Source organism: Struthio camelus, chromosome W, assembly GCF_040807025.1.
Source record: "Struthio camelus isolate bStrCam1 chromosome W, bStrCam1.hap1, whole genome shotgun sequence".
Taxonomy (NCBI): domain Eukaryota; kingdom Metazoa; phylum Chordata; class Aves; order Struthioniformes; family Struthionidae; genus Struthio; species Struthio camelus.
This window is the reverse complement of record NC_090981.1, coordinates 68,269,456-68,293,309: the sequence shown is the minus strand read 5'-3', so window position 1 is coordinate 68,293,309 and position 23,854 is coordinate 68,269,456. Positions and strand designations below refer to the sequence as shown.

General features: G+C 37.5%; 1 protein-coding gene across 1 annotated transcript in view; it reads left to right on the top strand.

Moving 5' to 3' along the window:
* The window catches only part of LOC104138482 (methyl-CpG-binding domain protein 2), a 43,186-nt gene extending 19,878 nt beyond the window's left edge, over positions 1 to 23,308 (top strand). Inside the window, exons 3-7 of the mRNA XM_068924380.1 lie at positions 2,382 to 2,519; positions 11,580 to 11,670; positions 12,423 to 12,600; positions 20,041 to 20,181; positions 22,826 to 23,308. Coding sequence (XP_068780481.1) covers positions 2,382 to 2,519; positions 11,580 to 11,670; positions 12,423 to 12,600; positions 20,041 to 20,170 — 537 coding nt within the window. The 3' untranslated portion in view covers positions 20,171 to 20,181; positions 22,826 to 23,308. The remainder of the gene's footprint in view (positions 1 to 2,381; positions 2,520 to 11,579; positions 11,671 to 12,422; positions 12,601 to 20,040; positions 20,182 to 22,825) is intronic.
* The last annotated feature ends 546 nt before the right edge of the window (positions 23,309 to 23,854 follow it).

Genomic DNA, 23,854 nt, shown 5'->3' with positions numbered 1-23,854 from the left:
CACAAGTAACTAAACTTTTAAAAAGCAAAAGCTTGAACAGTTCTCTTTCTTTGTGAAAATTAGGTATAGCTGTTAAATGTTTTGAAGTGCCTAGAACTGTCATGCAAAATAGGGAACATACTTCTTAATATGTGTTCATTGGGAAAATATGTGTCTGCTAAACTTGAGGATATTGGTTTTCATTGTCTCTCTTGTTGTGTGGATATAAGCACATGTGTATTCTCAGTCACACCCTTGTATGCCTTAAAAAAGAAGCTGAGAGAGCTTGTAGTTGTTAAGACAACAAAAGAAATGCAAGAGGAGAAAAGTTTGAGAGACTCCTGTCTTCAGGACTCGGAGGAGCTGGAATTGCAGACAGAAAGCTCTAAGATACTGTCGTGCTGTCACAGCACTTCAAAGTAACAGTCTGCTTTTGGATAGAGTGACAGATTTATGAAAGCTGACATGGTGTGCTGATATTGTATCTCTGCTTTTCTTCGTCAGTCTTGGAGGTTATGGGAAAATTCTCTTCCCCCAGCCCAAATGCTTCTTTTGGGGCTCTTGCTACACAGAGGGATTCAAGCACTAGCAGTATCTCCAACCCAGGCTTAGTTGAAACCACACAGCTCAGATCATTCACACTTGAATTTGTTCATTTGTAGTGAACATGAATGTATCATTAAGCTCCAAAGCTTTGATAGTGTTTTTGATACCAGAAATATGATGCATGTTAATATGACCTTCCTGTTTCATTAAAGATCACTTCTGAGGAAGCTGGTATCAGTTTTGTCTGGGACTAGTGTCTGTATGACACATTTTGCTAGCAGTGAGTGGGGAAATGAGTGAGAAAACTAATGGGAAATACCTTAAGCTGTTTGGCCTGGAAATGTTCTTTCAGTACTGAAACTCTAAAAATTGTCTAGTAAGCACTTAGAGTAATAAAGTTTGCCATTTTATGCTTGTGCTATGTGTATCTGTATTCCTTAATCTTACACTTAAGTATCTCTGATTTCCTGCTTGAAAGCTCCCACTCCCTGGCAGGAAATGGTTTACAATGTGATGGTCTGGAGTTAAGTATGTGCTGACTGTTGGCTAGCTACACAGAAAATGCATTCTGCTTTCCTTTCCCTCGGTGGTGATGTTTCCCTACGCTCTTGCTCTCCCTGCTCCCATCCCTACTTGAATACCACCTTTCACAAAACTCATATAAAGAAATTTTCTGAAGGCTTTTTAAAAGTTTGGTTGACGTTGGGCAAAAAATTCAAAAGCTACTGGGAGGAAAGACAAAACAAAATAGGCACACAGCCAGCTTAACTGTAATTACATAAAATAAGGCTTGCAAATAAATTATGATGAAAAATTGTCCTCCTGTCTTCCAGATTAGAATAAATCTAGTGTTATATTTTTGAGTTATTTTTCAAACAAAGCAATTAGAGTAGCCTTTCTAATTTGAAATGGAGCAATAGTTCATGCTGACTATTTTCAAAAATCAGTTTATATAAAGAAAATGTAGTTAAATTACTGTTGTCTCTGTTCTCTGTGTCCCCCTTCTCTCACACTGTGCTTGCGCATGTGTGTATATGATACATGCATATCTGTTCTTCTGTTGTCCCTCTGTGAATATCAGATACTTTCCCCAGCAGTTAATTAGAAAAATGTATAGGTGTCCAGTGGATTTCCCATGATTTGAAGTTTGTTCAAGATTATACCTACACAGGGGAGCTGTGCTCCAGTATATCCGATTGGTTTGATGGTTTGAAGGGTTTTGTATGTGACAAGATGTATCAGTAAAGTGTTATCTGTGATGGCTGGGAATCATCAGTTCACAAACCTAACTAATCTAGCTTTTCCAGCAGAATTTGTTAAAGTAGAATAGTTTTAATTTCTCTCCAGAATAAATTATTGCACTCAATTAAGAATTCTTTGATATAGGAATCACTTAGGAAATTAATGACCAGAGTTATGTAGGAAGTTGCTGGCCTTTAGGACTTGGAACTCTGTAAATATAAGCTGTTTGCTACAAGTATGTTTTCATGACGCTTCGGAGATTCACATTGCCACCTGATAATGAAGCTGTCTCTTTTCAGAGTGTAAGCCAATTACACAAATAACATGTATTTTACCAAAAGAGAAGGCAGACTTCTAAGCAGTCTGATTCTTCCAGAGAATAATTTATAAAAGATGGTGAAAATACCTGCAGCTAGTTAAGTGTTACATTTCTTTTTCTTTAAAATGGAGGACTACAAAGGTTAGTTGGATATAGCATTTAAGGGAAATCTTTACTCCCAAAAAAGCTGTTTTTTTTTTTTTTAATCAATCAGTAGAAGAGGGTGAATCCAACATTACTATATGGATTTTTTTGGTGTATAACACTTGTTAATTCACTTTTTTTCTTTTAACAGGGAAAACCAGACTTAAATACAACTTTGCCAATCAGACAAACAGCATCGATTTTCAAACAACCAGTCACCAAAGTTACCAATCATCCTAGTAACAAAGTGAGATCTGATCCACAGCGAGTAACAGAGCAGCCACGGCAGGTAAGAATTACTGTACTTCCATTCTTACAGCTCAGAAAGTTGAAACAAGCTGAAAATCTGCCTGGTTTTGGCTGTGCTTCAATTACAAATGAGAATTTCCATCTTGAAGATGGCTTCTAGAAATGTGTTGTAATAAATACAGTTTTTAAAAAAAAATACAGAAGTAACAGTCTGTTCATATGGAGAATAATATTTTTTTTAATCTAAAACTTCTTTCAGATTTGATTACCACATTCCTACTGAAACACAGCTATTTGCTCTACTGTCACAATTGGACATCAAATACAAGATTTTTTCATATGCAGCTTCTTCATAGAAGTTTCTATAAAATATATAATTTCTTGATACAAACTATGTATCTCTTTTAAATACTTAAATAGAAGAGCTTTGTGCAAATACAATTTTTTTTTTATTTTAAATCCCTTTTTTACTATACTACCACTATAAATACAAAACAGTTTTATGTAAACTCGTGTTATACAAGATCTCCTTTAGATAATTCTCTTTCTATCAATGACGGATCACCTCTTCATACTGTGCTTTTTGGTTTTGTTTTATAAGAGGAGGAGGGAGCAGAGGAGAAAAGGATATCTAGTGAAAGAAGGAATGCTATACTACATAATGTGATGTATATTGAATTGAGGCATTGTTTTTAAGTCTAACTTGTATCTTTGAGTCACTGTAGTGTTACTACCATCATATTGAAATACCTTATTTTCCTAGGAATGCAGGGGTGAGAAGAAAATACAGAATCATGGTCGTAGTTTTGAACATTCATATATCACTAACTTTTAACATCATTTCCTTTGAAACCCAAGCTGTCTCTAATATTGCACTTTCAAACATCTTGAATGCTATTCTTGTAAGAAATAACATAAGGAATTTAGACTCTGCATCCTCTAAATTCAGGTGAGAAAGAAAAGGAAGAAATATCGAGCCATATTGGATCATCTTGTTGAGATGTCTTTTAGCAAGATTTGAAGGCCTCAACTAACCTCACTGTTGGTCCCATGAAGTTCAACAGGGGCCATGTAAGTGTATCACATTCGGATCTAAAAGATGCATAACTGCATGTGTCTATTGATTCTCTTCACCTTCTTTGGGTTTTCTTTTTAAATTGTTACCCTTTGTGTGTCAGGGTTTCCTTCCAGTCATGTCTGCTGAACTCGTAATAATCACTAAATCATATGAAAGTTATGGCACCTTTGTGACAAGAGAAATGGATGTCTGGCAGTTCATATCTTGATGGATTCCGAACCCTTTCTTACTTGAGGATTTCCTCCCCCTTTTCTTTCCTCTAGAATCTTTTCTTCAAATACCTAGTGACTGAAATCTTCTGGAGCGCATCTCTTGTCTTTTGAAAATGGACTATTCCGTTGCATAAGGATTTGCAGAGCAGGCAGTTTTCAAACCTACCTGAGTTAAATCCTTGCCCCATTAAGATAGGTTCTAATAGATCAAGCTATAGCAAGATCTTAAAGTAATCATCATCTGCTGATCACTGCTTCAGCATTCTTTTTCAATCAGATTCCATTCTCCTCATTTGCATCAGCTCATCTTTGGAAGAGGACACTTAAAACACTAATCTTATGCTGTGTTGACATACTTCATTTGGAAGAGATGGTACCTCTATTTGCTTTGAACGTAGAAAAATTCATCTTTTATATCTAATAGCAAAGCAAACCTTGGTGTGTCTTATTCCGTTGCTTTCCTCCCGGTTAGAGTGCTGCTTGGGCTGTTTGAGCAAGTCTATGATGGTTTTGACCATCAGCTTGGTGGGAGACTTGGGGAAGGGGGTGAAGAGTTGGTTGCAGCTGTTCTTATATAAACTCCTAGTGAGTTTTCAGTAAAATTTCCACTAAAAACCTGTAACAGAGCAATCTAATGTACATAGCATGCTCTGAGTTACTGCAGCAAGTCCTAAGCATTGACAGATTTCTTAAGCTGTTAGATTTCTTAAACTACTTCAGATGATCTTGCTGCTTTACATGCAAATTTCCATTGTACAATTATAGGTATTTCTTGTAAAAGCATGGAGGGAACTTGAATTATTAATCCTATGTGCACCCTTTATACGCATGTAACCACAAAGGCACGCATCTTGTTTGAGCATAGCATGAAATTAATTCAGACATTTTTCTCACTGTTTGGAATGTCAAAGTTATCAACATATATGGTCTTTGCTTGCTTTTCAGAAAGTCAGGATTCTTTTCTTATTGTGATCTGCTGAGATAAAGTAAAGAAGCAGAAGTGAGGACTGAAAGTGCTGGAAAACTCCTCTGTTTTCTTAATAAAGTTTGCATCACATAGAACACTTATCACTTGAGATACAATTGTCAGACAATACAGCCTTGCAAATATATTTGAATTTTCTTCCCTCCCAGATATAAAAACTATATTTTCCTTACACACATAATCCCTATATACATCACTGTTTCCTCCTATCCTATTCAGATGTACACCTTCCCTGTTCAGACACTGTACATGTGATATCAGCATTGGCTATTCAAATGAATACAGAACACTGACTGTAAAGCCTGTCTGTATATAAAGCTTATTCAGTTACCTCTTCCAGTTCCATTCCTTCCTGTTTCTTCGAACTTGGCCCAAGTTGGTAAAGGGATTCTTGCTTCTGGTTTTCCAGATACCCGTCTCTAAAAGCTTTATCCGCTTATATCTGTTGTCTCTCCCTTTTCAAGAGACAGTCTAACCAGAATTCACTGAAAATTCTCTTTGGCCTGCCTCCTTACGCAGAGATCAAAATAAACCAGTACTGTAGTTCCCTTGGCAGTCAGTAGTTTTTTCATGATGTGAGAGTGAGAAGACGTGCTTATTGGTGCTGGCAGGGAGACATTTGGCAGCAGCTGTTTTTTAAGCAGTAAATCCTATGATAGTCCCGGGAAAGATAAACTAATGATAGTTGGCTTATGATCTGGGTATAGGTAAATCTGACAACTAGAGCAACAGATCTTTGTGGCAGCTGCTGGTTCCGTTTTTTCAGCATGTGTTTAGTTGCCCGCAAGAAGCATCACAAGGTTATCTAAGCTTTTTTCAAACAACGGCTCTGCAAGACAGAATCTTCAAGGCTTTCAGAGCCTTTCTTAAAGGTTTTGTAGATTACTGACTACCAGAGTGGAGAACTTCATCCAGGAAAGAATGGAAATGTTTTGGGGAATCCTGAAACTGGGTAGTATCAGAGCTTGAGCCCCATATGTGTGCATGCATGCTCTGAGGAATCTTCTGGTACACACTAGATTTCTCTCCTCCTAACTATCACACTTAATCTTCTTCCTCCAAGTAGCTTCTGCTCAATAAATCCACAGAGATTTGTCAAACTCTTTATATCTAAATCACATTATATGACTATCTGTAAGTTCCTAAATAGCAAATCTAATTGTCTCAATTACAGTGCTCTTTGAAGTATGTTCATGTTCCCTTGGAAGTGTCACCCCGTTCAAAATGTGCTGGCTTTCCATAAGCTCATTTATGACAGGTTTTCTTACTGTTTCTGTGGTTTTGGCCTTTTTTTCCTTGCAGGTTCCACTAACAAGCCAGTATAAGAGAAGGAACCCTGCATTAAACCCTTGCTTTAGCCCTTTCTCCATTATTAAGCTTACTGCTTCTAAATAAGGTTTGATAAAGTATGATACATTTTCAATAAACTTAAGAGGAACATGGTTTGCGTTTTAAAAAAGTGGAGATTAGCATTGCTGAAACTGAAACTGGACTTGATGAAGAATCCAGAAGACGGGCGACTGTATCTCTGGCATCCTCCTCATTGGGGATAGCGAGTACTGTCTTAAAACCACATTGTTCCACCATCCTTCCTATTTAGCAATGATGTTGCAAATCAAACTCCTTATGGGTCACTGCCCTTTGTATCTATATTCACTTTGTGTCTCCAAAAGGTTCAGGTCTGTGTCCTCTCTATAATACTTATCCTCCTCTTAGTGTGTTCAGGCTTCTTGGTTCAAGCTGCACTGTGCTCCTTGGCCTTTTTCAGGGTAACCTACAAAGCTCACTCATTCTTCCTCCGCCCTCTCCCCCAACCATATGGTACCTGAAATACGGGACTGAGATAGCTCCGACTCCTGAGGAGTTGATTAATCACTAGTTGATTCTGTTGTATACTACTGATTGTGGTATTAGGGATCATTTGAAATCACACTGGTGAAAAAGGTGTTTATGTAGGTGATAAACCTTTTATTAATTCAGTATTATGATAACTCAGTATCTCCCTAATGTACTTGGCTACAAACGTTCCCAGAACATGCCTTCACTGTTTAAAAGAATGCCAGCCTCCTCTTTGAAGCTCATTTAAAGGAAATCAGGTAATCAGTTAGTCATCTCTTATGTCACCTGATTCTTCCAACACTGTGGCAGACAGCTTTTTTAACCACCTCAGGATAAACCTGAGCAATTACGTTTACTTATGACATCATCTGTCTGAAGGCCAAAAGTACTCTTCAGAATTGGTTTAAAAGTCTCTTTTACAGTTACTGTCATATATGTTTGTAATTAATTTGTGTTGTAATTGATGATTAAATAGGGTGATACATCACAAACCAGAGCTGACCATAGTCATTTTTGGCATAAGATATATGCAGTCTAAAAAGCCTACTTTACAATAAAAATTAAAGGATGTCATTTTATGTTATGTCTCCTTGTTAACAGTTCTTAACAAGGAAGAAGAATTTAGCTCTCAGCACTTCATACTTTGTCAAATAGAGGCAATTTTATTTCCTATGGATCAAATTGTGAGGGACTGGAGTCTAAAATTAGGTAGGGTTGGAACACTTTAGAAGGCTCTTTGGTTAATATTTATTAGAATTATCAAGAAGAGAAGTGGAAGGAACCTGATAAGATTGCTAAGCTCCATCACCCTCTCCCAGGCAAGTTTAGGAACAGAGAAGTTTTCTTGGGCAATTATGGATTCAGCAGAGCTGAGCAATTCGTTGGATATAAAAAGAGGAAAGAAATTTTTCAGATTCACGCAGGAGTTCTTGTTCACTTTAAAATCATCCGTGGACACTTTGAAAAGACCTCTGTCTAATCATATTTCCTGATTTAACTGCCTGCAATATTAAACACTTGAGTAGTTTCTCAAACAATAACTTTGGGCATTCTGGTCTCACTTAACCTTTAGAGTAGATTTGAAAACATAACAAAATCCCAGGCTGTCTGTGTCTGCAGTACAATGCAGATATGTTGACTGTATTTTGTGTAGACTCTGTATTCCAGCAGCATGGAAATCAATACGATTCTAGGGAGCTGGGAAGATAGCAAGGCTGCTACCTGGAATTATGACTGTGCTGTTAAACTTGCTATGTCCGTCATACTTCTGAATTAGACAGTAGCTTTTTCTGTCTCCTAGTGGAAAATAAGAGTAGATATCTGTAACTTTGAGTAGGAGGAGTTTGTCCAGTCAAGTACATTGTGTTGACAATTAGAATATTTTCAATACTCTGTAAGTAGAATGTTGAAAATATTTAAGGTTCTTTATTAATTGTTTTACATATAAATCAGTCATTTAACAAGAATGTTTGAACGTTAAGAACATATGTGCAGTTATTTTAAAAAGAGTAAGTTGGAATAGGTCCCTTTCCAGCAAACTTTTTCTGAAGTCTTCCATTGCTTGAGCAACTGCAAAAGAGACTTTAGGTGCTACACCTTTTCCTTAGAGAAATAACCTGCTTATACTTGGTAATTCTTGCAATACAGAGGCTAATCTATCATTTCTTTGTTTTCTGAATGAGAAATAATAGTTACTTAGGAGACTGTGTTTTTACAGAGATTACAATTTTGATTATAGCTGACCATTAGTCACGAATGGCTTTTCTTGGACAAAAAACAATTATGAAGGAAGCAATATTTTATAATTCTCCAAACAAAGAGCTTCAGAAGAACAGCTGTAGTACAGCTTTGCCATTATAGAATTTTAGAACAACAAGGAAGTGAAAATTCTGCTCCACCCTGCTGACCTTGACATTGCTTTCCCATGCTGCCTTTTCTGTCACAGGGAAAGGGGAAAAAAAAAAAAAAAAAGGGGGTTACCCAAAGAGAGCAGGTATGAGTGATAAGGGATATATTTCTTGCTCCGCAAGAAATTATTGCATAACAGGTCACCTTTGGCATAAAGCTTCCTAGGAAATGGGGCACTTGGCTACTGAGTCTTTCTGAACCTAGAATATTCAAGTATCAGTAAATGCAGGTTCAGTGTTTTAGGCTCCTTTCGGTTTGCGTTCCCTAACTGCTAGTCTTCAAGCAAAACTGAAATGGGGCTATTTTTCATCCTTCAATAGGATGAACACTCATAACCTGCTGATAAATACTCAGAAGTTATTATTCATTTATTTTGCACTAGTTGTGAAATATCACATCATAACAATTATGAATCTTGAACTCTGGTTCTTCTTTCATTCCTTCCTATCCCAGTCCTATCAGTATTCTCTTCCTGGATAACAGGGTCATATTTGCTAAAACACCTTTCCTGGAGACAGGAACCTTGCTTTTCTGGATGTACTGGTACAGCCTCAGTGGGCCCGGACTGTATCAGGTGGCCGTGCACTTAGTTTAGATATTTTTTTCTTCGATCTTGCTTAAGCATTTGTGACTAAATCCTAAGTGCTTTTTTATGTTGCATTGACCCCAAAGTCAGTCAGATTGCTGATACTGAAGTGATTCTTTGGTGCATTGAAAATTAAGGCTTAAAGAACTGAGTGAATACTGGTATTGGAAGAGCCCTCCAATCAGTTATTGTGCTCCACTTTGCAAATGTTCTAAGCTTTTTTATATCCAAGTTATCCTTCTTAAAGTACCCAACTCTCTCGCAAATGCATTTGCATTCCTGTGCAACCTTCTATATCCTTCTATATCCTAACCTTTCTCCTGATCCCTTATTCCCTCTGTGATGTGCAGTGATGGTTTGAGTAGGCAACTGAAGGATCAAAAACCAGTAATACCTGACTGTATTTGGTGATGCATTTGCTGCTGCTGTTGTAGACCCATTAATTTTAGTCTGCGTAAACAGAAGCTATTTTTGTGACCTATAGCATATAAAAATAGAGTTATGATTTGGAGGTGGTGAGCCTTTTGTTTAGCTGATGATGAAATGGAGGGGGAAAGGGGAATGAAGGATAAATTCTTTAAACAATGCAAAAAATTAATAAGCTTTCTAGTGATTTTTATCAAGGTGGGAAGTTAATCCAGTGATGAAATACTGAATTAAAAGGATTTTACTTTAACTTAATTTTTGTGAGTCTTAATAATCCTTTTAGAGTTTAGCTGGTGAGTTGCTATTTATGCTTTTGTAACCAAGGATTTCTTTAGCGGTCCAGACAGCCTAAAGACACTGCCGCTTCATCCACGGAGCAGTAATGACTTACAGTGCATCCAGAGTGTTTCCTTGGAATGATATCTTAGCGATATTAGTAAAAAGTAGAAGTCAATGACTGGAGGTACTAAATATTCAACATTTTAAAACAAGATGAAAGAGATGCCTGGATGTTCAACTAACAGCGTAACTAAAACCTGGGTTGGAACGGTGAAAATGAATTCTAGCTGCGCATGAGGAATAAGTTTACAGAAAGTATTTTAAGTTTAAGTGGCTCTAGTAAAATGAGACATGAGTGGTGACGTATATTTTCAAAAAGCTCTCAAAATCACGGAGAAGTCAAGAATGTGTCAAACAATGTTGTCAAGAGTTGTGCAAAGAGTTGAAGAGCTTGGTGATCCTGTGTGGGTTTTCTAGGCCATATGGATTTAGACTTGGTTACAAATATGTCCTACTGTCCAGCTAAGAGCACTTAAATAAGTAGTTCTTATAAAAGGACATAGTAATCGATCAGTGAACACAAGTATTACTTGTCCTACTGATTTATAAAGCTGTACAGACATGTTGTAGAGATTATTGCATTTTTCTTACCATAACTACCTGCTTTATTTCCAATCAGAGGTACTCTTAATGCTGAAGTACACGTTCTTTGTTGCTTTTTCCTTGCTTTACTGCCTCTGTCACTGGAAATAAAGGGTTTTTTTTGAATAAGAATCACTGATGTACAGTGGTTCAGTTTTAACGAGGTGTGGCTAGCGATACAGGCCCTACAAAGGAGAGAAGAGGAAAATTCCAGTTTTAGAACAGAATATGGCATTTGGTAGCCCTGTCTTAAACTAAGTCTTTTGAGTTCCCAACTGCAAGAAGGAATTTCCTAGGAATTAGTATAGCTGCTTGCTTAGGGTTTTTTTTCTATCAGATTTTGGAGGCGTGAAGAGCAATAGTTTTTTGTTTTTTTTTTCCCCCTCCCCCACATCCTGCAGAAAAGTCGAACTATTTCAGAATACCCTTTCCACAGGAAATTGCATAGCTACATTCTCGCTTCTCTCCTTACTGAGCTTATTTCTTAAATGTAGCTTCCTGTGGAATGGAAATCAACTTTTTAACTGGCTTTCATTGCTATCTAGCTAACTAGAAAAGGTCCACTTTAAAGGATAGGATTTGCCAACCTCCACCAGAACTTCAGGAGGAATCTTTAGACCAGTATGATAGAAGCGAAGAGGGAATTCTGCATTGTTGAACAAAAATCTCTTAGGTCATGTTTCCAGCAACTACATCAAGCAATAGAAAGTAAAGTGAATGTGAATTTAGTACACACATTTTACTGAAGGTGGTAAGACTTGATCCAGATAAGTCTAGAGAGATCTACACAGCTTAGTAAAGGGCCAGATCGTTGAGCTCGGATAGGTTTTGAAGTGGTTTAGCTACTCACTAGCATTAGTGTTGGTGCAGCTGTACCGCTATAAAATTCAAAGCTAGCTCCAATATTTCAACATACACTGCATAATGCCCATGCAAGTATGTTCCTGATAACTGAAACTCCATCAGTGGATAAGATATTACCTTTTTGGTAGCTTGCAGGACTATTGCGTTGATTGTTTTGTAAGCAACTAGGCACTGTCTGTCCCCGTGATTATTCTGATGCTACTTTGCTCATGAATTTTGTTCATCACCAAGAGTTGATTATTTTTCTATTCTAATGAGCAACCTTGTTATCTGGTTTTCAGCTTTTCTGGGAGAAGAGGCTACAAGGCCTCAGTGCATCTGATGTCAGTGAACAAATCATAAAATCCATGGAGCTACCTAAGGGTCTTCAAGGTATTGTATTCATTTACTGCAATTACTCAAGATCTACAAAGTAGTTTGTGCTTAAAAAGGACAGACTTTTGATGCTCTTGACAAGCTTTTAAGTTTACAATCAGATTTAGTAAACTTCCAATTCTGAATGTATTTGCTGACAGAATGTCTCAATTTCCAAAACCATTTATTTTTGATTCATTTATGTAGTTAACAGAAACCATGCTTCAGAACTGTGCTCTTATTGGCGAAAATCGATCTAAAAAATCGTCAAGTCATAGTTCAGAATTAACAATTTTGTTCTACTGCTTGGAGATTTTCACAGGGATTTGAATGTTGTAAAAACCTTCCCTGTTTATTTTCTAGAATTAATTTAATACCTTTAAAGCATTAAAGCAAAGACTATTGAAATATTGGTGTAGATTAACATCATGAAGATGCTAAGAAACTATTTCAATATGTGACTGATAAATTTATGATCTGGTCATCTTTATTAAAAATTTGAGGATATTGCAATTGCTAGTGTAAGTTAAAGAAACTAGCCAGTTTTAGAAATAGGATGATTTGTAAAATGCTGACTTACACTGAAATGAGAACTGTGCTATTACAAAGCCATTTTTAAGAGCTTGTATTTAACTGTTTAGATTATATAGCCACACATCCAGTGGCAATAATATCATCTACGTATATAACCTTAGCACCTGGGAAGAGCTCTGCCACTGAAAGTTTTGTGTGAAATGTGAATGTTAACTATTCAGTTATCCTTATTTTAGGAGTCGGCCCAGGTAACAACGACGATACCCTGTTATCAGCTGTTGCTAGTGCTTTGCACACCAGTTCTGCGCCTATCACGGGACAGCTCTCTGCAGCTGTAGAAAAGAACCCAGCTGTTTGGCTTAATACATCTCAACCCCTCTGCAAAGCTTTCATAGTTACAGATGATGACATTAGGTAAGTTTTATAAAGTCTTCAATTAAATGACAAGCAAGTTCAATTGAAGTATATTCCTTCCTGGCTCAATGCAATCCTGGAGATAAGGGAAGAGAAATGTGAACGTGTTTCTTGAACATAACGATTAGTTCAGTAACCTGAAAAATGAAAATTTGGGTTTTCTTTTTGTGATAGATGTATTAATACAAAATATTCCATAAGACATAAGTCATTACCCACATTTTCTATCCCAAGGGAGTGCCCAACCAGTAAGCTGAAGCTGTGATCAGTATTGGCCTTCTTCCCTCCCTCTTCTCTTTTTTTGTCAAGTTTGCTGATCTCAATTTAAAAGTAGAGTTTCAGCAAGGGAGAATAATGCCCTTTGGCATATAGATTTGTGGCTAATTCACTTCCTTTGAAATGGGAGATTGGGATATGGTAGGGAGAGCACAGATAGCTGCCCATGGACAAAGTTTTTGTTGTTGTTTGTTTGTTTGTTTTTATAGCTGCACTGTTAATTTTCTTCTCAATGAAAGACAGGTCCTTTGTTTGGTTTCTGAAAGCAGAGGCTCCAGCACTGCGCTCGAGGGTTAGGACACAGTGAAGAGAGTTTTCATGCTGCATTGACTGATTGCTGGAATGTGGCAATGCTTAATGCACAATCCTGTCTTCCTTTTTTTTTTTTGTCTTTTTTTTTTTTTTTTTTACTCTTACTTAGCATGAATCAACAGGTGGGATGAATGTTGCCTTTAGTATCACATTTTGAGTTAATTAATTCTAGATTACGCAGCGAATTTGAGAACCAAACTTGCATCTTGCCACTTTATGGAATTCACTAGGCACCAAAGTCAGCTACCATCACATTCTTTTCTAAGCATTAGAAATGCTTAGAAATGACTGGCTGAATTTTGCAGAGTGTAAGATTATCTGATTTCCAGTCTTGTGCTTAGGGATTTACTTTGCTTTTTTTTCTTAAACATCAACTTGAAATGCTTTCAAAAGTTAAACTCTTCTGGCTTTGTTTCAGAAAGTTATGGGGCAGGATGAGAAGTATTCTTCGTATGTTTGACAACATGTATTACTTATAGGTAGCAGAATTCTTTCTTTGTCTTATAAGTCTTTGAGTCTCAGAACTTAATATCAGATACTTATCACTGGCAGCTCAGGAAGAACACAGATTCTGAACTGAAACAACTCTTCCTCTTTGAATAAACTGCAAGTTAGGTGTCTCTTCTGGCTCATGACTGTGTAGACAGCTTGCTACAAAAGGATTAAATATTCTTAAAAGCTACCCTTACATACTGTTTGTGTGAACCTGTCTTTCATTTTAAGACCATCCAGAGAACACACTGCATGAAAAAGTAGAATCAGAATATGGTACCTGTTATCACTAAGGAAAGCAGTGGAGTTGCTTCCTGAACTTAGGTAATGGTAAGGAAAAGCTCACCCTTGGGGATATCTGGTCAGGTGCAAGCATATATTCTTTTATGCTATAAATTCCTCAGGGGTGATTTTAGCAGCTGTTTACATCTAGTAAAATAGCTCTCAGCTTGAGTCATGCTTGACTTAGAAATATTCCTGGTCATGCAACGATAGCAAATCTCTTTCATAATGAGAGTAAAACATAAATTGTTCTCTTTTGGTTCAGCAAATTCCCTGAAAACTTATTAAATATCCTCCTATAAATGCATGATGAGGAAAAAAACACATTTCCTTATCACTAGGAACAAGCACCTGGTTTTTTTTGTTTTTTGTTTGTTTGTTTTTTTCGGTTCTGAGATGTATCTTCTCAGTAGTTCTGGGCTTCTTAATGCTAGTCCAGTGAAAGGTAGGTATGTAAAATGAGTGTGGTGTGGTTCCCAGTGGTCTTTACATCCAACTCTTGGTCTCCTTAGGAATGCTTTTGGAATTCCTTGCTAACAGAATCTGTCAGATTATTTATCTTGAGACTGCTGCCTCGCAGCTTGTGTTTGTAGCTTCTTTCCTGACCAACATCTAGTCATGTTCTTCTTTGGAACCACACTACTGAGTTGCCTCTGTTTCTGTAAAAGGCTAGGTTTGACATCCTTTGTGCCTCTATTGGATAAATGCTCTGATCCGTTTCTCTCATCTCCTTTGGGATGAACTGCGTAATGGTATCTTTTGAAAATAATGAATAGGTGGATTTTATTTTTTGTAATTGTGCTTAGGTGGATGAAGTTTTTCAATCCATTATGAAATTCATTTTTGACTTACAGCTCTGCTCTGCCTCGTAGCCTAGTCTATTATTCTTTTTAAATGTCTCTCTCTTTAGCGGGATTTTCTAAAGCTTATAGTTTTCATGGTGATTTCTTTTCCTAAAGCACATAAGTCCTTTCTGAAAATCGCAGTTTTTAATTTTCAGCAGCTCTATCTCTTGCTCAGTCTAGGTTCTTTGCTGAGTGCTTAGTGTTAGTAGGTTTTGTTCCTGAACTTTCTCATTTGTCTTGACAATTGCCCTTTTGAAATAGCTTGGTAATTGGACTTCTGCTTTTTCTTGTAAGCGGTTAAACCTATTTAATTGTTATGCTTTAGTAAATTTATGTAGTATGTCTGGCAATGTCACGCTCTGCACAATAATGGATAAGAAAAATTATCTGTTAATCTGCCCAAAAGCAAGTTATATTTACCATGAGACAGGAATGGAGAGTAATTTGAGTTTAAAGCTCTGTGAGTTTGTTTGGCATTGGCTTAAGAACATCCTCTTCTTAAGCTGTATGAACCTTGATCCAAACTAGTCAGCTGTAGCTTAGTCCCTCACAATATTCCTCAATACCCTGTACAAATCTCCCTTTCAGTATGACAAACTAAAGCCACAAGAACTATAAAGTGCCAAAGGAAGAAAATGAGAGATCGAGAACATTGCCACAGTCTGAGCTCTCCTCAATAATAAGAAACTTGCAAGGTAAAATGATCACACCATACTGTGTTGCGGAGGAAAAAACCTAAATAATTCCTCCCGGTCTTACCTATGAGATAAACTTTCTGACCCTAGATCTAGTGACCAGTTTAAGACAGAGTATTTGAGGAAAGCACACTAACTAGACATCTGAAAAATTCCGTAACTACCATTTAGAGCATGCTGTCTTAGCAGTGGTTAATGTCTGCTGAGAGGTACGGAGGAGATGGGAAAGATCTATTTTAAATGATGTATTGGAGAGGTCAGGGGAGGAGGGAGAAATTAACAGAAACTGAAAAACCTGACTTTAATATAATATAGCAAATACAGTCAACACACAAGTAATTAAGTCTCCTTTCAGCAGTGCAGCTCAGATCTGGTTAGCAGAAGACTTCTGGAATCTGTACCACAGAATGCTCAGCTGCTGAGACGCTCCAGAGTATGTTTTGCATAGAAATAGAGTAGATGTTACTATAAGCACTTAAGGTGGTGGTTCGTAATTAGACTGTCTACACAAAATAATATATTTGAAAGTTCTGGAACAGTGGGGAGGAAGGGGTATTATCTCTGTCTTTTCATGTTGGGAGGAAGAACTGGTGCACCAACAGGGACAAGTTGGTTCTGTGGATTTTTCCCCGCTAATCTGACACCAATCCGAAATGTAAAGATACCCTTGTGTTCCCGCTGCAACTAAATGTTATTACAAGAGCTATATGCAATTTTTTGTTTTGGTGACATACTGGATAGAGCTGGTACATATGGAAGTAAATTGAATGATCTTCAATATGTTTAACAGTACAGAGAAATAGATGGAGAAATCAGAGGAGAGGCTTACACAATCTCACAGTTTGACTCCACATAACTGTATGCAATTACACGTCTTTAAAGCACACACACATTGCTTAGTTGTGTATGCTGAGAAGAATGCAAGTACAGTTGACAAAGAAATCATTCTAAGTACCAAGAAAATAAAGAATGGAAAGCTATAAACAGTCCTGTTGTATAAAGCAGTTTTCTACTTGAAGTATAATCAGAATTGGAAGTAGAGGCTTGTAGATTTCTATGTTAGGAGTAGTCTTTAATTTGAACCTGCTTTCTAAGGCAATAGTACTTAAACTAAAGGACGAAGATTGTGTTTTGCAGGGAGGAAGGCTACAAAGAGCATGTGACCTGTTTATTAGCAGGTAATATAGTTGGGGAGACAAGATGCAGCACCACAGGCCACTGCTATGTTGGGAGCTCCATCGCCAGGATGATGCTGGGGAACCATGGATCCGGAGAGCCGCAGGTCCTGCGAGCCACAGAGCCTGGGACTGTGGTGCTGCTGGCTGAGCCACTCTGGTGGTGGTTCTCGCAGCAGCCAGCAGAGAGGAGGCAGGCACTCGCGAGTGGCCTGTCTGCCCTCCTTGGCAGTGCTGCTGGCTGCCAGGCTTGCTTTTCCTAACCATTTTGTTTTTGCTATAAAAAAAATATACATCGGCAAGGATTGCTGTTGACCTAATGGCCTGAAGTAGTTTTACTTATTGCCGTTGTGGTGAATTAGCATAAGGAATCAAATTAATCAAATTGAATGGAGATACTCTAAGCGTTAAGAGTTTTACTTAGCGTTAAAGATGAGCACTTTTGTATTAGCAGTGTGTTTTTGCTGTTGGGACTTAAACATTTGCTCTTGGTAGTTCACGTGCTTTAAAAGTAATATTGCTTGTATAAACAGAACTGTGTTTTTAATATTTACAAAATCTGTTTGCTAGGAGATCAGACGCTTCAGGATTGGGAGTGCTTTGAGTTACTTCATGGTTATTGCTGCCTGGGAGATCAGCTAGCTCACTGACAATTCAAAAATGAGATAACCCGGGAAATCCATGTGCTCTCCTGACTTTGCAAAGTGCGAACTGAGGCACAACCTTCTCTGGAGAAGACTGCATACACTGTAAATGGGAAGCCTGGGCCCTTCATAGCAGAAGCTAGTCTGAGATACAGGAAACTGCCTATCAGTTCTGTGTATTGCGGAGAGTTAAATACCACTGTTGTCATGTCCAGTCTGAGATGGTAGGAAAGGGCTTGGTACAAATCAGATTAACAATTCCAAACTCTAGGATAAACTGAGCTTATGCTTCAGCATATATTTTTCAAAACTTCATCAACGTAGTTAAGTATTACTTAAAATAAGGTTTCATATAAAATAGCCTGACAAGGTGGTGTAGCTTATGATTGTTTCATGCCTGAGTCCTCAAAGTTGATATATAAGATATCTGCTGACATTTATGTTAGATTGCATGTCTGGAGAGCAGCCTCGCAGAAGACCAACTCAGCTGTACATGACTTAATTCAGGTTACTGAATGGGTAGGGCTGCCAAAGCACCCTGTGACTTTTTTGACAAAGGGAGGTAAACTTGACTATTTTGTGTATCTTCATTGGCTGTGTGTTACTTCAGGACTTTTCCATGAGGTACACTGAAAATGCCTCGTGACCAGAACAGTGTTCAAAGAACATTTAAATTTCATCCTTGATCCATTCTTTGTAAGAGCAGGGAAGTGCCCCGTCTGTGTTTTCTTTCATTGGAATTTTCCTGCCACTCAAAAGGGGGGAACTTTTTAAGGATATTCCAGGGCTGAATTTTCCCTAATTTGGTCATTCAGCCACTTTTTATGAAATGCTGTCATTACATGTTCATATCTTATCATCACAGTTTAAATTAGCTCTGGGTAAGGAAACATCGGGAATCTAGGAAGGAGGCTGTTGGTCTAAATGGATATTCTGTGTAGTCTGAAGCTTGTTCCTATGGAGTTTGTAGGTTGTGGATTGCGGAAAGATCCTAGTATCTTAAATTCAAAATTCTAAAGCCAAAAAAGGGAGGAAATGAAATGTAATTAAACTGTATAATTTCCATAATCTTTAACCACTTCACAGTCTATTCCACCAATTAAGACTGTGACAACTTTTTGTGTCACTTTTTTTTTTTTTTTAATTCGTCTTATCTATGTTCTCAGAATCATTTTCATTCAGTAACAAATACTGAATTTGCTACTCTGTTTTATTTCTCCTTTGTGACACAGGTTCTGAAAAAAATAAGGCATCTTTTTATTAATTGGTTCTCTACTCCAGGGTTCAAAAGATTACTCGCTAGCCATTGAAAGTTAAGAGCTCTGGGACAGACAGCTATATATGGTACATGGAAAAGAAGGATAGAAAACAGGTGGAAGATAGAAAACAAGTTCTGTTTCGAACTAACAGCTTGTTTTCTTTTTTTTCCTTTTGCTATCTCTGTAAGCAGAGAGCCTTCTCTAAAGTACCTGTGGAGTGCTGGGATCCTTGTCAGGGATGGTAGTGGTTGCACCTGCAGATTTGAATAGCCTTAGAGACAGGCTCCTCAGAGGCTTCTGGCTTCTCTGGAGCATGTTGGATATAACTTCAATTGTTCTAAGGAGGTTCTTGGTATCTGTCCTGCCATCCTAAGCAGCCATGGGGAGTTTGCAGCATTCTAACATATGTTTTCCTGTGCAGACTGTGCCTACTTTTGATAAGTTCTAGTCATTCTTAAGCATATGCTTTGTTTAAAAGTTTTCTTTTTTGATAAACTTAGCTTGATAGAACAAGTGGGTTTTTCACATGACAAAAAAAAAAAAAACAACCTTCTGATGCAAAATTTGCATTCTCTTGGGGAACCATCAGAAGACGACTCCTTGTTTTCTAGTAACATTTGCAAAACTAGATTTTTACCTTCCAAACCAAATATTGAGTGAAAATATCTTAATTATGTATTGGTACCTGATTTAAGATTTTTCAATTAATTTTCCCCAGGAAAACAAATGTTTGTTTCATCAGAAGTGGATGTTATCTAAAATGCATCACTGACCAGGGGATAAGACTGAATGGATGAAGTAGGAGCAAATAAACAAACAGTGATACTCCTTGAGGATCTTCCCTGATGCACGCAGTCTGTAGGACTTGTAGTTAGTTCTCCGCACGCTTAGAAACCTGCTTAGTATTTCCCTATTCTGTAAGGGGGCTCCTGATGTGTAGCACTTTTGCTGGGAAAGAGTGAAATTTCCTCAGATATCCTCTGTAGTGCTCAGAATGATGGGACTCTCCTGTGATTTTCAATGATGTACCCTAAAACCTCTCTGCCTTTGTCCCCCTCCCCCCAAAAAAGAAAGAGAACACCTACCCTGACAAAGATTTTCCAGTGTGATACTGCTCTGTTAACTTTCTTATTGGTCTTTTCAAATGTCTAGGCTGAGAGGAGTTGAGGATCATGTGTCACGTTCAATTCTTCTGTCTATTCTGAGAAAAAGTAAAACATATGTGCTGAAGCAGAAAGGTTTTTGGCTCAGCGTGCTCTCAGTGTGACTGTCAAGCACCTTTTTTGTGCATGTGTATGTGCAGAGGCAATATATTACAGAGCTAGTAAATAAAGGTTTTAGCTAAAGGAAGGGTTGAGAAACCAGTCCCGAGTCATTATTTATACAGGTATTATGGGCCTAGTCTACTAATACACTTGAAGAACTGACATTTCTGTCCCTTACTTTTTTTCTCCCTTCAGAAAACAAGAAGAGCGGGTGCAACAAGTGCGTAAAAAACTGGAGGAAGCACTAATGGCAGACATCTTGTCACGAGCAGCTGATACGACAAAAGATATAGATGTAGAAATGGATAATGGAGATGAAGCATAAAAAGAAATCAGGTAAGTCAGATCCCTGGGGGCACTTCTGAGACTTATACATCTCAGCTGCTGGCAGTCACTCAGCAGTCACCAGGTGGACGGTAGTATCTCGTTCAGAAGCAGTCCTGCTTTCTCCCAGCACATATGTTAGCTGACATGCAGTATATCAGCAGATCACTGAGGCAGCTTTGCATCTATGAACATCCATGCAAATGAACAACATGCAAATGAACATCCTAACATGCTACACAGATCACCGGAGAAGGGAAAAAAATAGTATTTTTCATCATTTAGGTTAAAGGCCCACTCTCTGGAAACCATTCCAGAGGTACCTGCTACCTAGCAGGTATATTTTCTGGTGTTTACTACTTGATGTGAAACGAGGGTAAAGCAGTCTAAGGTTTACTGGGGTAAACATTTTTCTGTTCCTCAAAATTTAATTTAATAAAGTTACAAAACAAGTTCCTGAAACTTCTGTATTTAGTTTCAAATGGATAATGCCTCTACAAATTTATTTTCCAAAGTATCTTCTTGCATTTCATCCCTGCTTACAGTATTGATCTGTTGATCTGCCATGCACTTTTCTTAAAGCCTTTTTTAAGAATTATCTGCAGAAGAGTGACAATTTATTCTCTTGTTTCCATTGAGCTAGTAGTGCTCATTTATGAAAGCTCAGAGCTTTGAGATAAGACCTTTTCATAACGAGTAAGCAGAAATTTTAACAACTAAGAATTCTGTCTGGAGATCGTTGTGTTGGCTCTGAGCCCTCCAATTTTAAAATTTTAAAAGATTTCATTTGTTTTTTGTGTGTGTGTGTGGTTTTTTTTTTTTGTTCTGGAGTAGCTATCCACAAGGGAAAAGTGTGTGTGTGTGTGTGTGTGTATATATGTATGTATGTATATATTTTCCCATTTGACTGATACAAAGAAATTAACTTTTGTACAACTGTGAATACTATGCTGTGGTAATTTTTGTAGGCATAGGATGGAAGTTGCCAAGCTGTGACCTGCTTTAGCAAGGCTGCTAAACAGATCGATTCAAACTGGTGCGCTCTCCATGGCCTACTGACGTGCACTGCAGCTGTCCATACCTTAGCTCATGCTGTTGCTGGGACGTACTTTTCTGACTCCAGACAGAAGTTACACTGCCCTTTCTGTGTGTGCCTGTAACCCACACAGAGCCGGGTACTCTTGCTACCTGTGGCATTTGAACCTCAGGGAACCTCTGGGTAGAACATATATAGTGGGCTGCTGAGGGTGGAAGGAGGTTGTGTGTGAAGCCATAGCACTTCTCATGGAACAACCACCAGACCTCAGAGGTATCGTTAGAGCTATTTTCACATCTGAAGGACAGTTCTGTATGACCATATTGTGCTCCATTTAACTGTAGTTCTACTACTCACTAAAGAAAAGAGAATTTGATGCAAAATCTATGATGAATTTTGCTTCAAAATTGTACAAAGAGTGATAATTTCATAGTGTTTTGGCTTCTCCTTATAAAAAGAATGTAACCCTTGGCATGCCCTACAGCCTGGCGTTACTTCTGCGCTCACTGTCTGGATTGTGCGCTAGGTTGCGTATTTAAGGGTATATTGTTTCTTACAATTAGAAGCAAAATCCATCTACAATATGCCTACCGGCTGCTTAATATTCATGTTTCTAATGCAGGTAATTTGTATTACTTTTTGTAATGGTGCAACATAAATGGAAATCTGATCTTTATGTTGTAATGAGAGCTATTTCCCAGTGTTGTTTAGTCCACCTAACAGGCTGATAATCGTGACGTTTTCCAGGCTACTGGAATGTTTTAATTATTTTAAGTTGTAGATATTTACTAATAAACTTTTAATCTTTGAGTATTTCTCCTGTGAAAGTCTAATTATTGGTGTTTTTGAAGAAAGTCAGGCAAGAACATTGACTTAAGATGTGAAATTTCAAACCCTTGCTATTTTCAGATCAAACCGTCGATTTGAACTTTTTAATTTAGCATGAAATAATTATTTTGTAATGGAGTCATAAATCTATTTATAGAAGTGGTTATTTTTGTACTGCTACTGTAGTTCTCTGCAGAAATCAATTTGATTAGTAGACCTTGAGTGTCATTAACTTGTGAACTCATACCTATTTACATATATATAGCCAATATGTTGGCTCTATTCCGTGAACTCCTTTCCCCTCAATGGCTTTAATTCTAGACTTGAATAAGATTTTTGTGGATTACTTAATGTATAATAGCTTGGAAGCTGCAAATATTTTTTCCTTCATACTGATTAATTTTCTAGTGTGATCTGCATATATTAAGAAACTTTTTAAGGTACAGTATTCTGTATTTAAAATATGGGAGTTCAAAAAGTGATTTAAGAGCATAATCAAATACTGCACAAGGGTAACATGCACAAAGGTGCATTGTGAAAGAGGTTAGATGTTAAAAGCATGTTATGTTTGTGGGTAATGTTCAAAAACAGGTAACTAGGGATCTGTAGGACTCAACAATTGAGTAGCTACTTACATTGTATTAATTTTTTTATTAGCCACTGGCAGAGTACTTATAATATGTTCTTACCATGGATCTGAAGCACTACAATTGTTTAAACAAAGTTATTCTAATTGACTCAACCATCAGCCTTGACTTTTTGCAAAAGAGGTAATTTCTTTCTCTTTTACAGGTACTTTTAACTGACTTGTCCCAGGAGGAAATTCCTAAAAGCCAGAGGCACTTTCTCCTTCGGTCTTTCGTTATAAGAAGAAATGGACCCATGCACATTTATATAGCTTTCTAATAGCATTAAAACCAATGCCTTTTTTAGACTCCTATTTTTGATGTATATATCTTATTTGAAAAGCAACTTTATTTTGTGTCCTATGACTTAAAGTCCTTTTTTAAGTATTGAACATTACCCTTAATCTAAAGCTGAGCTTTTGATGCCAGGTTGCAAACCTACTGGAATTATATTGCCTGTACTAAATATTTGTTTTTCCTGTGGTTTTTGGTAAGGATGGATCAGGAGAACAGAATGATTTCCCAGTTAAAGACTATTGTGACTCAGTGTAAATAAACAGATTTTTATACCTATGGGTGAAAGAACCTGTACATTCTTCTGTCATCACTGTAAAGATAAATAAATGATTATATTCCAATCAGTTGAAAACTTGTTGTGTTGTGGATAGAGTAAGCAAAGACTATCCCTGCCCCTGTTTCAGTGTTCACATAGCCAGAGATTGGAAAGGCTGGGAAAGGCATATATCAAAATGTACTCTCTTTGCCCAGAGCACTGCCTCAGGAAATCTGTCTGAACTCAGGTGCAATTGTGGATTTTTCAGCTGAGATGAAGTACAATTGTGTATTTCCTCTGAGACAGAAGAGAGCCAAAAATAAATAGCCAGCATGACTTTACAAAGTTCTGCTTTGAGGTCAAAGTGAAACTGCAAAGAAAGTGTCTTCAGCACAGAATGCAGCAGGTGCCAAAACTTGATTTTTGTTTCTGTCTAGGCAGACAAAGCAGTTTGGATATCAGGATGGCCTATGGCACTGCAAAGAGTTTTGTGAAGTGAGTAGGCTCTTGCATAGTTCCTGAATAGTCAGGTAACTGAGCTGGTTTACTTAACTTCCCTTGAGATGTAAAGACTAAGTTGCCTGACAGGTCACAGTAGTTCTAGGTTTAGAACAAAGTCTGCTCCCCTGTAACTACGACTAT